At 37.7% G+C, this 13,712-nt stretch overlaps 1 protein-coding gene across 3 annotated transcripts in view; it reads right to left on the reverse strand.

Annotated features, from left to right (window-relative positions):
- Nucleotides 1-7,115: 7,115 nt before the first annotated feature.
- Nucleotides 7,116-13,712, reverse strand: part of LOC139739293 (uncharacterized) — a 64,787-nt gene continuing 58,190 nt past the window's right edge. For all 3 annotated transcript variants that reach the window (XM_071649906.1, XM_071649907.1, XM_071649908.1), the window contains one exon: nt 7,116-7,424. In XM_071649906.1, the coding sequence (XP_071506007.1) occupies nt 7,261-7,424 (164 nt within the window). In that variant the 3' untranslated portion in view covers nt 7,116-7,260. The remainder of the gene's footprint in view (nt 7,425-13,712) is intronic.

Consider the following 13,712-nt stretch of genomic DNA (forward strand, 5'->3'; position numbering starts at 1 on the left):
AGATGATTACTATACATCAAAAAACGAAGAAGGATGAATGCTTAATTCATGACAGAATCTATCTGTCTATGGGAAAGAGATTCGGGTTCCCTTCGGTATTCATACTGGGGAGGAAGTGGTGATCCAATTCACATTTCATGCTGATATTTTTCGAATTGTTGCCATTAAAACACGGTAGAATCCGACATCTAATCTTAATTGCTTTCAGAATGTTTTTGCTATATTCTTCACTTTCATGTCATTTATAAGGTTTTCGATTATATATAAAAAAAAAAACCACAGTATCAACTGCACGTTACAGATACATTTTTTTTTTCAGGTTGACTGTTTTTTAATGAAAGAAATATAGGAAGAACAGGAAGGGAATCATTAAAAGGAAATAAAAGACGACGATAAAGAAAACAAAGAGGAATACGGTGAGCAGGAAGAAATGAGGGGATGAAAACATAAAATAGCTAAGGAAAAAAGACGAAGATAAAGAGAAAGAGTTCAAAGGTGTTGTTTGTACACATGAGGTGAATTTATTGCACAGTTCTTGCCAGGCGGATGTCATTCGTCAGTAGTTGACGTGTCAAGACCATTCAGCAAAGTCAGATAACTGTGCGGTATCGTGATGAATAATGCAAGTTTGATGTATAATACTCGAAGGGACACGCATAAGTGACGTAACAAAGAGAGAGAGAGAACGCACGCACCTCATGAATAAGTCCCAGCAAGTTCATGTCTTTATTTATCAGTGTCGGAATGTACACTGTAGTTCTCCCTCAAGACCCCTCCATACTAAACCATACAATAATATACTCAAACAATGCACAATTAATGGTGTATCTTCCTAGATCAATCAAGATTTTTGGGTGGATTCTGTGTTGATGTTGGGGCTTTTTGTTGTTATTGTTATTCATTATGAAAAGGAAAAGCCGCTTCATGGATTTTGGTGCTCATGTTACAATTGTATATCTATTTCTTGACGACATGAACCTTTCTTTTCTGTCACCACTGTAGTTTACATCATTATTTTGATGTCAATCACATAAAAAAGCAAAACACACAAACACGCATACCAACACCCTCATGTTACTCTGAGAACTCAACCTGCGCAGTAGACATATTTTGGTTAACAATATGATATCGACATAATAATATCTCATATATACGCGTATAAGTCCCATATCAACATTTAATGTAAGTCTCTTACAGTGGCGGATCCAGAGGGGGGCGCAAGAGGCGCACGCCCCCCCCCCTTTAATCATTGTTAAAACAAAAGAAATAAAAATAAAAAAAAAGAGAAGAAACCCGGAAGTGGCACCAGAAATATAAGTTGCGCGCCCCCCCCCCCCCCCCTTTACAGAATTCCTGGATCCGCCCTTGCCTTATTCCGAGAGGTTGTGATTCAGAAGGTTCGTTAAATAACCGCCCTCTCTTTTCATTTCCGGATTACTGAAGCCTATTTCCGAACATCTATAGGTATAGGAAATTGTGTGTTTCGAAATAGCAACCCCCTTTTTTTCATTTTCGGACTAACGAGTCCTCGAAATGACGAACATGACCAATATACGTGCACATGATGTGCGTGGGCATGTTTTCTTAGATATCACTTCATGTTTGTTTGTGATTATTTAAATCTACTGTCCTGATTCATGCCCAAAAAGTAACAATCCTTCTGCAATGTTTCATTGCCTGTAAATTGTTTCTTACGCACTCTTTTTCATACGCATTATATTATTGTCTGGTTGATGACCAAGAATTTGTCCTGTCAGGAGAAATTTGATCAGGTAAATTTTGTATTGGAAAAATCCCTGTTGGAATGTGCAGCTAGCACACACACACACACACACACACACGCACACATACACACACACACACACACATACACACACACACACACATACACACATATTATTTACTTATTATGTAAGCCCTCCATCAATAGTGTTTATATGTGAATATGAAATTATATATGTATATATACATAAGTATATAATTATATATATACTGTATATATACACACTGCATATCATACACACATATTACATGTATTATACTTATATACACATACATGGACCTACATATTAGAGCAACATACGCGAACTTATTCCTAGTACATGTATTTGTATGTCGGTTCAAAATACCGCTGTGTTGTTGAATATCCCCTCCTTACAAAAAAAAGAAAAAGAAATAAGATACAGAGAGAGAAAAAAAACAAAGAAAAACAAAGAAAAAAGCCACAGGCTTTTCTAGAAAGAGACATGAGTAAGGTACCGGTGGCTCTACGCCACATTATGGACTTCCCTCTGCGGTCCCGCGATCTTCTGCGGTCCTTAGCGGATTGAAAGCACGGACTGAAAAAACAAAACAAAAAGGCAGAAGGACGCGGGGGAAGAAGATGTAAGGAGAGCAAAAGCAACAAACAAGAGGTTTCTTGCATCTGCCGATTCTTGCAGAATACATTATCTTCATCATCACCACCATCACTTTCATCTTCATTATCACATTGTGTTTTTTTTCTCATCATGACCAAGTCGTCATCATCATCATCATCATCATCATCATATTTCTCTTTATTTCTATTCGTATTTATGTCCTAGAATATAAAACATGATGCTTTTACAGTATATCATTTTTTTGTAGTATTTCCCCATTCCGCAAACAAATAATTATGTGTATTATGTAGATAGGTCCCTGGGCTGCTACGTGTTCAAGCTCTGACCTTCTTCCTCACATAAAGTAATCATTTGGAAGATGGGTAATATGATACATATTTTGTCAATGGAGTTAATTTACACATCTATTTTCCTTCTTTGAATCATGTACATTGTTATATGCTTACTGATATTCCATGTGATATTACTGAGAGGAATCTCGATTTATGTATGAAATTGTGTCGGAAGAAAAATAAATCAAACAAACAAACATGCATAATACGGTCGTGTCCTCTATTCTTTATCGTAGCGTAACGCATTAATCGTCACACATTCATACTGTCATGGTAGTATTGTTAGTACTATTACCATGATTACTAACTTATTCTAATAGGGTCGTTTTTTATCATACTGACTGCTATATAACAGTTGTTATCTATAATGAAACATGGGAAATAAAACCCGCTATTGAATATACTGATGTATACTTTCCTTCCTCGTAGTGTTAAAAGTAAACGTGTCTAGATCAGCTGTTTCAATGTGCTGCATTGGTTGAAATATTTTCTTTATGCTACTGTACTCGTCACAAAACATATTTGATTTGATTTGATTTGATTTGATTTGATTTGATTTGATATGATATGATATGATATGATATGATATGATATGATATGATTTGATTTGATTCGATTTGATTTGATTTGATTTGATTTGATTTATTCGTTGCCCTGTCAGGATATCCAAATTCAACTGAAGTTGGTTTTCAAAGGGGATCATTGGATAGTGACAATCGTATATCTATTCATCACACATCATAAGAATATTTACAGGGGTGTGAAAATAGCAACAAATACAACGCATGTCCAGTGATGGTGACAAAGAAAATACTGAAATGATATCAACTTATATATGGAGTTAAATTTCAATATTTTGTATTGCAGCGCTGAATTAAGTGAGGAATCTACATGGTAGCATGACAAAGATTTTCTCCTTTCATATTTCGGTTTTATATATTCTTTTGGTAAATCATTTTAATAACGGTCACACACTGTGGACCATCTTCATTAAAATGAGTAACACAACAACCAGGTTTACCTATTTTTCGTAAAGATTGGCCATCCTGTAAATTGTAACTCTTGTCTCTCGTCAGTCATTCGAGTAGAAGGATTCTATTTTTATCTTATTTTCTTATGCAAAGAAGTAGTGAATGAATTGTTCAAAATGAGTTCCTCAAGTTTCGGTAAGTATGTGAGTGTGCGTGTAACAACGTCGAAATGAAAATACGTACAAAATCACCCATTTGTGGCCACTCGCGAAAGTTTTATATCTTGTTGTAAATGTAATGAATGTTTATGTTGTTAAAGATTTATTTTCTTTTTCTTGCAGACACAAGAGACATCGCTATTGACAGCATCATCATATGTGAACACATTATATGCTTTTATTAACTTCCCGCAACACGAACAAGAATACACAATTATACATCAGCCTGAACCTCTAGAATTTCACAAACAGCTTTTGAATGTAACTATACGACGACCAATTTTGAGTGACTTTCTTGCGGTACGACAAAGTTGAAAATAACCACGAGATATTTACATGTGACTAAAAATATATGGAATGTAAAGTGAAGAATAATAGTATAATTGAATATCGTCACAGAATACCAAAATTACATTATATTTTTCATAAGTCAAAGCAACTGCAATTAATTTGTGTTTTCTTACGAAGCATTGGCGTTTAGATAGATTACTAACTTTGTAAAGCGAATAGAACCTCTAAAGTTCTAACGTGATTGTTTCCACTAGCTATCAAATATCATTACGCTAAAAGTTTTTCTTTGAAGAAACTTATTTTTCTTCGGGTGCATCTGCAAATATCTAGAGAAATGTACAAATGTAGCAAATCCTGATTCTGTAAGTTAAAGATCTATTAGAAAAATACAATCCTCTAAACAATTTTACATAAGAAATTTAAATTGGTTGCACGGCTTTAACTTGTATGACTTAAGTGCTTGAAACAAATTCAAAATAGTGGCAGAACTTCCTTCTCTCCCCCCCCCCCCCCATCGAAGGAGATTACATCGAGAAAAAAAAACTAATGAAAGCAAATTCAGTTGAGTAGAATGGACCAATTGAAACAAGACATAGCTGTAATATTTATGACCGAATGCGAGCCAGGTGTATGAATGCATGTTTACTACAAGACACGTACCTTTAAATGTGCACCACGTGGCAATAAAACCTTATACTGTATTTGTTATAAAAACAAACAAACAAACAAACAAACAAATATACCTTGGGACCCTATCATTGTATTACACGAATCTATCAATTTCATTATCCATGCGCGAAACCTTGCAGCGTACCTGCAATGAGCAATTAACTACTTCAGGACCATCTTATCAAAAGGCCATCTGTATTGCATACTCAACGGCTACGGGAGAGTTAATTTGACTTCGAAAAGACCAATTTTTTAGCTTTTTAAGAAATAAAAATGATCTTTGAACTTGCTTGCTTGCTTGATTAAAATCTTTACAGTGCACAGTAAAAATCCTCCATGATTGTTTTTTTTTTCTTCTCACATCCCAACGTGACTAAATTCCATTACAAATTCTAACTGAGTCAATTATGACACAATTTATGAAGTAAAAAGAAAGATATAATTCTTTCGCTTTAGACATGTGCAATGAGCAGAGATTTTGACATGGACCCCTTACAGAAATCTACGGTGTACGTCCTTACTTGTGACTACATTGTAAGACATTAGTGTTGGTATATGTTGACATCGAAAACGGTAACAGGTCGTTATCCCGAAGGTTCGTTTAATGAAAGGTTCAAAATTCCGACAATGAAAAGGGGTTCGTTACCTTCAATGTTCGTAAATCCGAAAACTCATTAGTACACATCTTCGTTTGATTTTCGCATTCACGAACCTGTGGAATAAGAACCTCCCGAATAACGTCACAAATGTTACGAATAATGACCTAATTTCAATTTCGGATTAACGAACCTGATGAAACACAAGACAAAAAAATCAAAATGTAATCACAAATGTGACATGACAATAAACTTGTGTTTATGTATTCCGTATTTCTGTCCGAATCGAAAACTAAGAACAAAACATTCTGCATGTTCTGAAATTCTGAACTCGGTACTTTATAGAACACGTCATCTAGTTTCTAAAGAATAAGGCAGCGTGTGCTTATCACACGAAGACGCTGATGTTAGCAATTTTTTTTATATTCATATACAGCTTGAAGAAGTATCAGCTCGCTCTCTTCGGCAAATAAAGAGCGAGCATAAACTATCAGCCCAGAATATCAACGGCCTTTAATAGAAATCATAGATACACATTGGCATCTGAGGTGTAGAATGGCCTCTCCCCCGATCTGCGCATGTGCAGTCTGCGACTCCAACTTGCTTTTTTCGTTGGCACTCGCTGGCCACTTGAATCCGAAATCAAATTCTAGTGCGGCGAGAATTGTGGGCATGAAGTGCCGGCGATGGTCTTCGACCACAGCCCTGGTGAATTGCCGGCTTTCAGGAGACTTTCATCACCTTGCCTTTTGAGCTTCAAGCATATCGGTCGTTGATCGAGAAAAAAACAACAACAACAACAACTTTTTGTTTCTGAAAATGAAAATAAACCCATCTCTGAAACACATTTTTGTTTCAATTCAGCCAAAGAGTGGAACAATATTTTGACATAATAACATAAAGGAAAGTAGATTTTGATCATGGAGAAATTTCTAAGACATAAAAATGTTGACATGAATACAACACAAAAGAAAAAAAAAACCCGATCATTATACATGAAATGCAGACCAGGCTTCAACAACGAAAATTAGACCTTATAATTTCGATATAATAACCATGACAACGGTCGACAGTAGTCGTTCTAGTACTTCTTCAATGTCTGTTAAGATTCAACTTTATACTCCCCTATCCTTAGAACATTGATGTCAGTAGTAATGATCAATGGTTTTAACAATGGAGTAAGGTAGCGTTATAAATTGTTCCGTTCGAATCTCCTTATCATTTCTTACATAGACACCATGAGCTGATGAGGCAGGTTTATGAACAGCGGTCTCCTCCCTTTCCCCCAGCCGAAAGCGTGGGATGACTTTGTACCGTGACCCTGGACATTTGGGAGATTATTTACAAGTGCTCCTCAAAAGTAGCAAACCAGAGTGCTTCGCCTCTCTCTATCATAACCAGTCTGTGATACTGTCTGCAGTACTTTCTCATTGCACTCATTAAAACTTTGTAAACGATTGCACAGAATATGAATATACAAATAAATAGAACCATACAACCATTCAACGGCAAATATCAACAATGAAAGAAAACAAAGACAATGTCACGTCTACGTGTCTGTACAGACGAGGTTGACCAATTGTCCTTGTTGTCATGGTGACTAGGTGAGGGCGAGAGATGCAGATGACCCAAAGTGACCCCCTTTTTTTTTAGAGAGAGAGAGAGAGAGAGACAGACAGACAGACAGAGAAAGAGAGATAGGGGAGGGGGGAGAGGAGGGGTGTGACATGTACCGGTCAACAGGTGTACAAATGGAGAGTGTCTGTGACATAAGGGCGTAAGTTCCTCCTTCCATGGCTCCATCATCTCCTCCCGATAGCTCTGAAAAAGTCCGTGTTGTCGTTAATGCGGTTCTGAATCTGCTGCTCCGTCTGCTCCTGTATCCTGTCCTTCATCATCCGCCTCAGCAGCTCGATCGGGAGGGGTTCGAAGCTCTCCACGATGGGCTTTGCTCTTCTGCTTCTTCCTGGAAGAGGAAAATTCAGAGAGAGACAGAGACAGAGATAGAGATGAGAATTAGGGTGACCCTTAACCATTAAAGGGATTGTATGGTCCTGACTAAGATGGAAATTCAGGTTTTAGCTTTATATCGAGATAATTAGAAACTGTTTATATGGAATATAAAAGAGTATACATTTCTATGAAGAATTACAACTTTATTTGACAAAAATCGGTTTTGAAAATAATGACTGAGATATCCAAAACGAAGTGATCCTAACAAAAGGTTGGACCCTCCTTTTATTAGGTTCACTTTGAGTTACTTTGTTTTTGGATATATCAGCCATTTCAAAACCGATTTTCATCAAATAAACTTTTAGTTCCCCTTAGAATTGTATACTTTTAAACATTTCATACAGTGGTTTCTAAGTATCTAAGAGTTAAGAGCTGAATTCTCACCTGAACCAATACTATCATCATCCATTTAAATGAAAGTCCAGACGATCGTATAAGTTAACATCATGTAGTACATAAATCGACAGTGCAATACATAGATTTGTGAAATTTATTACGGTCCTTGAGCAGAGAACCAATACCCTAAAACCCCTAAATTACACTGAGCAAGGATGATGACATAGGAGATTCACATATTTCAGAAATGCAGCGATGTAATTCCATTACAATACTTATCAAGTTCACCTGTTCAGAGTTTATGCGTGCTCTCTTCTTTTGTTCTGCGTCTCTGAGCCCCGTCACCCATGCATTATTGCCATGTCATCATCCTTGTTCATTGTGATTTGAAAAACAATTTTGAAAACATTCTTAATCTCTATTAAAATCACTATAAATTATCAAACTTGTACCCATTATAGCCAAATTATAGTTGTTAAAATGTAAAAGTTTAGAAATTAACCGGAGGGCTCCTCTATCTCCTCCAATCACTCCAGTGTGTATAATGACGTGTGTTGATTTGTGTGTCTCTGTAGTTTCACGGGTAGTCTGTAAATGGTGCATTCAATTAAATCCTTTAAGCTTTTGGATTATTATGGACGATATGACTAAAATGATAACTGCAGGCATTATAGAAGTTGAATTATCACATGAGCAAAATTATTTTCCTCGTTTCATTCGTCCTGTTCTGAGGATCACTTATTATAAATTAGACTTGCACTTCATTGTCATAGCAACTATGCCACTGCCACAGAGTGTGTTGTGATATATCTTTAACTTTGTGGCATTTACGGCACTACCTTTCTTTTTTCTCACCAACACCGTCAAACTGAAAGAATGAATTTAAAAAAATCACTTCCACTTCGATTATGATAATCTTAAAAGGGAATTCCCGTTTTATATCAAACATCACGTCTGACCGGGTATGCTAGATAGGCAACGATTATCGCATCAATATCGGTCATTTCAATTAGGCGACAAAGTCAGGCTTAACATGATTTTTAGAGTAAACACACTCCGACACCCTCATCGACAGTCAATGTACCATCAGAAATATAATTTTAAAATCATGTTAATGATTAATAGTTATCATCTTTTCATAACAGCTAATCATGTAGAAAAAATAGAGAAGAGAACCTTAGCCACGCCTAGGTGATGATGTCACCATTCTTTTTAAATCTAACTCATCTTTCAAATATGCACAGTTAATAGTAAATTGACTTTTAGGGAAGAGCGTTTCTTCTTGACATTATACAACCAACAATAAATCAGACTTCGGTGTTTCAGTAGTTCACTCAGCTTACAAAAATATCCATGTAATATATAATTAAAACCTTTCACAAAGAGAAAAAAATGGAGGGAAAATTGTAATGACGGGAAAAATGCATTAGCCCAGTTTACATCAGATACGTCACATTTTCCAAGGGTTTGTAAAGGGACGGCGAGGGGAATTATCTACTTTGGAAATAATGATGTGTGAGTGTTCTTTCCCATCTTTCCCGATGAGGGCACTTGTTCATTTCCCCGCCCACGTCATCCTTATCCTCGCCTTAAACGTTTGGGGGTACGTTCAGGTTGAAGTGTTAGCGGGGCAGGATGTTTTCCGCTTCATCTACGGGAAAACACTTCATGGTAAGTAAACACTCTTTACCCCACGCGTCGAAACCCTTTGCTTTCCATTCGATACTTATTGTAAATTCAGGAGATACAAAATAGCGGCGGGTATTTTACGAGGACTTAAAAAAACTCCCAGTCCGGGGCAAAAATGACACCTACTTACAGAAAAAACTGAAAAGAAAGAAGAAAGAAAACAGATCATCAGCCATCTCACAATTTATAAATGACTTATCATGAACACCCTTTCGTCAATGCTCGTAAGTGTTATAAAAGAAGTCAAGTCCAACTTTACGCAAATCTATAAAGCGTCACCACGTCTGACACTCTAAAAGAAAATAATGATAATAATAATAATCGACATAATTTATAAATGCACCGCATCCATTTTGTGGAGAGGTCTCGGCGTAAAATGGAAAAGATTACAAAAAGTATAGAACATGTAGAAAGTACAAAAAGAAGAACATAGATAATTAAAAAGAGACATTAAACAAGTGGGATTTCAGACTCATTTTAGAGGAATCTGATGAAGTGTATTTTTGTAAAGACCAGAAGGTCAGTTATTCCATAAGTTGGGACCGGCGTGGACAAAATCTCCTACGTGTTCCCCAGGATGTTGCAAATGTTGGAAATACAAGAAGGTCAGATATAGATCAGCATAAGGATATAACAGGGGTGTAAGTATGAACTGAGTAAGTTCTGAGGCTCAAGACCCCCAAAAAAGAAGAACAAGTTAAACAGCTTCTCGGAAACTGAATGTTTGCAAGTAGAATTCATATATGCATATATATATATGTATATACATTTATATACAAATATATATACATATAGAGACACAGAGAGAGAGAAAGAGAGAGAGAGAGAGAGATACTTTGAAGGTTTCATTCAAAACTTGACAGCTAGGAAATATGAAAGATATTTTGTCAAACAGTGGCCCTCACTTCTGGTCTGGAAGTGACATTCCCCGAAAGTATGGAATAACACTCGGTGCAGATGTCAAGAATAGAAACATTAATAAAACTGGATGAAGGCAAGCACTTCTACGCCTGAGAGGACCATTCGAAGAGATGCATCGTGGGGGAACCCCACCCCCCCCCCCCCCCGGAAAAAAAAGAGAGAACAAAAAACAAGAGAGTGGGTGGCGTAAGATTTTCAGAGAAGACGAAGAGGCCGATGTATCTAAACTGCTCTGCGCCTAAAGGCCATTGGTCCGAGAGGGGGGTTGCGCCATGGGAGCGGCGGAAATATCGCCTCTCTCCGCCGAGAGAGGAGCTGCACTTGCATTTTACCGTCTCGCCCTGCGTCTTGGAGTGGAGTTCACCCCTCTTGAAGGAGGTCAAAGATGCTAACGAGGGAAAGAGAGGTTCGTCAGCCCTAGCTGCCAGGATTACAGGGGGGATAGCCATTTCTACCTGCCACGGCTCTTTCCCTATAAACCCGTGTCACACTACCATTGTGCCACCATCATGCATTAAGAATTGAAAAGAAAAAATCGGTTTCGTCACTCGGGAAGAAGCGACAGTTTAAAGTGTCTTCAATTCGTTCACGGGAGTTGAACACTGATTGAATTTCAAGCCAAATTAATAAAAATCGTTCCCTTGACCAATCCCTCTATGAGGCTAGAACGGTCTGATTTCATTGTCATTAAAAAAAAAAAGGAGATACCTTCACTTTTCGACTTGCTGGAAATTTTAGGAGGCCGTTCAACTGTTTGATTTCTTTTCCATGTCTAATCAATTCAATTTCAATTAAAAGTCAAGTCGTTATGTCCAAGCGTAGCTAATGCTGAAACTTTTCCATTTACAAGGTACCCTATAAATTCTGTATCATATACGATATTGTGATATTGCATTGTTGGCATTTTCTGATTCTAACTATCCAACCATGAAATTCCAGCGAAGGGTTTCGAACATATTCTGCTGGATGACACAGAATCGATAGTAATTTAGCCCGCGATACTTAATTAAATTGCGATTGTCTTTTATCGAGATTTATTTATGGGTTTGTTTGTTGTTGTTGTTGTTTTGGGGTTGTTTTTCTTTTTTGAGAGAGAGAGCGTGATGTTTGTGTGTGGGAGAGAGAGCGCGCGCGTTTTGAAGAGTTCGGGATGTTTTGATGCATTACATAGTACTTCTTTATGATATTTGTGAGTGATTTATTGGCCTAGAAGGTGAACGCAACTTGGACAAATCCTGATATGACTTTCAAATATCACTTTTATCAGCTCATTACCCGACAGTCATGAAAGCAAGACGTATTATGTTTTAATTAATTGCACCCATGAATATAAACTATCCTTTGCCATTTTTAAGAACGAAAAGATATACAGTCCGACCTCTCCTATCCGGCTTCCCTTTATCCGGATCTCTCTATTAACTGGAGCGATCTCGGCGGGATTTTTTTTTTCAATCCTGTAATTTCAGGAGAAAGAGGAACCTTCAAACTCAAACAAAATTCCTGCACAAACTTACATGAATTACATACTATTCCCAATATAATTAACATGCATTCACATCAAATTTCCATCTAATTGACATGCATTCAGACATTCACTACCAAAAATGTTGGGCTGATAGCAAAGAAAGAGTTTCAGTGTACGCTATCTGCAAGAGGTTACATGTACCGTAGTACAGTGTATATAATTTATGTAGCTGCCACTGGGTAGGCAGCTGCGTGTATTAAACATTGAATCTCCCATATCCGGCCAAATCCATTAACCGGATGAGCTCCGGTTCCGACATGTCCGGATAGGAGAGGTCGGACTGTAATGTGAAAGCATATGCTGAGTTTCTAATATATGTGTTCACAATCATCGTAAATTTTCTTCAACGGAAGTACTGATGCATTTTATCATACTGTAATGAGAAAAGAGGAAACGGTGGATTTTATTCTCGTTCATTTCAATCCTTCATTTCAAGAAAATCGGGGGGGGGGGGGCTGACATGTAATGCGAAAGCGACACCTAGCTTGCGATTCCCTTCTCACTCTATGCCGCAGTGCTGCTGCCGAAATTCATATTGTTTGACGGGACCCACCCACCGGCGTCGCGGTTCATTTCCGGTATAAAAGCAGCAGGTCCATTTCTTGGAATTGAGACGCGTCGCAATGATTGATGACGTGTACAGTTCCGCGTTTCTCGTTCCACCACAGCTAGCTTCACTGATCAAATAACGCTTTAATGTCCACATAACGCAGAGCATGTGGACTCTCGCAGTGGGTCACAAAATCGAGATCTCGACTGAAGCTTAAACTCAAGGGTGTGTATGGTGTGTATGAAATGGCGCCTTAAATGGCGTCGTAACAACAATCGAAGAATCCACGATATCGCCGATCACCACAGAAGTTCCTATCTAACAAGTAGGAAGATACTACCATCATTATTCTGGACAACAGCTGGTATGCTATGAAGGGGTGGGGGGGTAGGGGAGTCATATATCTGGAAGACAAAGAAACACGACTGCTGCAGGAAAAAAGCGAGGCCATTTAATAAGTCAAGTACGAGCATGATGAGGGTGAAAGAGAGTGCGTGTGAGAGACCAAAAATATGGAAAAAGTGAAATGTTAATCTCCCCTTCCGACCGAAAACGTGACGGGTAGAACAACTTCTTGAGGAAATCGGGCGACATTCCCCGAGGGAAGCTTTTATGACAATTTCTTGACGAACATGACGAAGAGGGAAGATGAATTTGAACTCCAAGATCTCGTATTCTATTACGCTTTCTAGCCAGCAGCGTTAATTTAGGTCTGAAAACGACAACATTTTGAGTTTCTTTTTGCGTATTTGTTTGCTTAATACTCAATTTGATGAGAGGCACACATCATTTAAACACGTGGCTCGAAGATTATAATGAGAAAAATGGGAAGAAATTGTCAGTTAAATATGACACTTTGTCCTACATGTCGCGAAATGAATCCAACCAATTTGATGACTGAAGCTGCTGAACCATTTTAGAATTATATCAATTTCTCAATAAAGAGAATGAGTATCCAACGAATCTGGCCTGAAATATTTGCAAGATATAACCAGGATACTGATTACATAACACAGAAACATGTGAAGAGATACTACACACTCACGCCCTTGATCTTTAACGAATCGCAGATGGGGCATTTGATACAAAGTTTGCGTCATTCCTTGCTTATATCCCATTACATACAAACACTTGTCGGTACGGCGATCAGCACCGGTCGCCTGCACGTGAGCCCACGACTCGAGTGTAATCTTTCGGAGATGGGCTCCGAACTTATTGTA

The sequence above is a fragment of the Diadema antillarum genome, unplaced genomic scaffold (assembly GCF_040938485.1).
Source record: "Diadema antillarum isolate AM-2024a unplaced genomic scaffold, OU_Dant_1.0 seq00000793_RagTag, whole genome shotgun sequence".
Taxonomy (NCBI): domain Eukaryota; kingdom Metazoa; phylum Echinodermata; class Echinoidea; order Diadematoida; family Diadematidae; genus Diadema; species Diadema antillarum.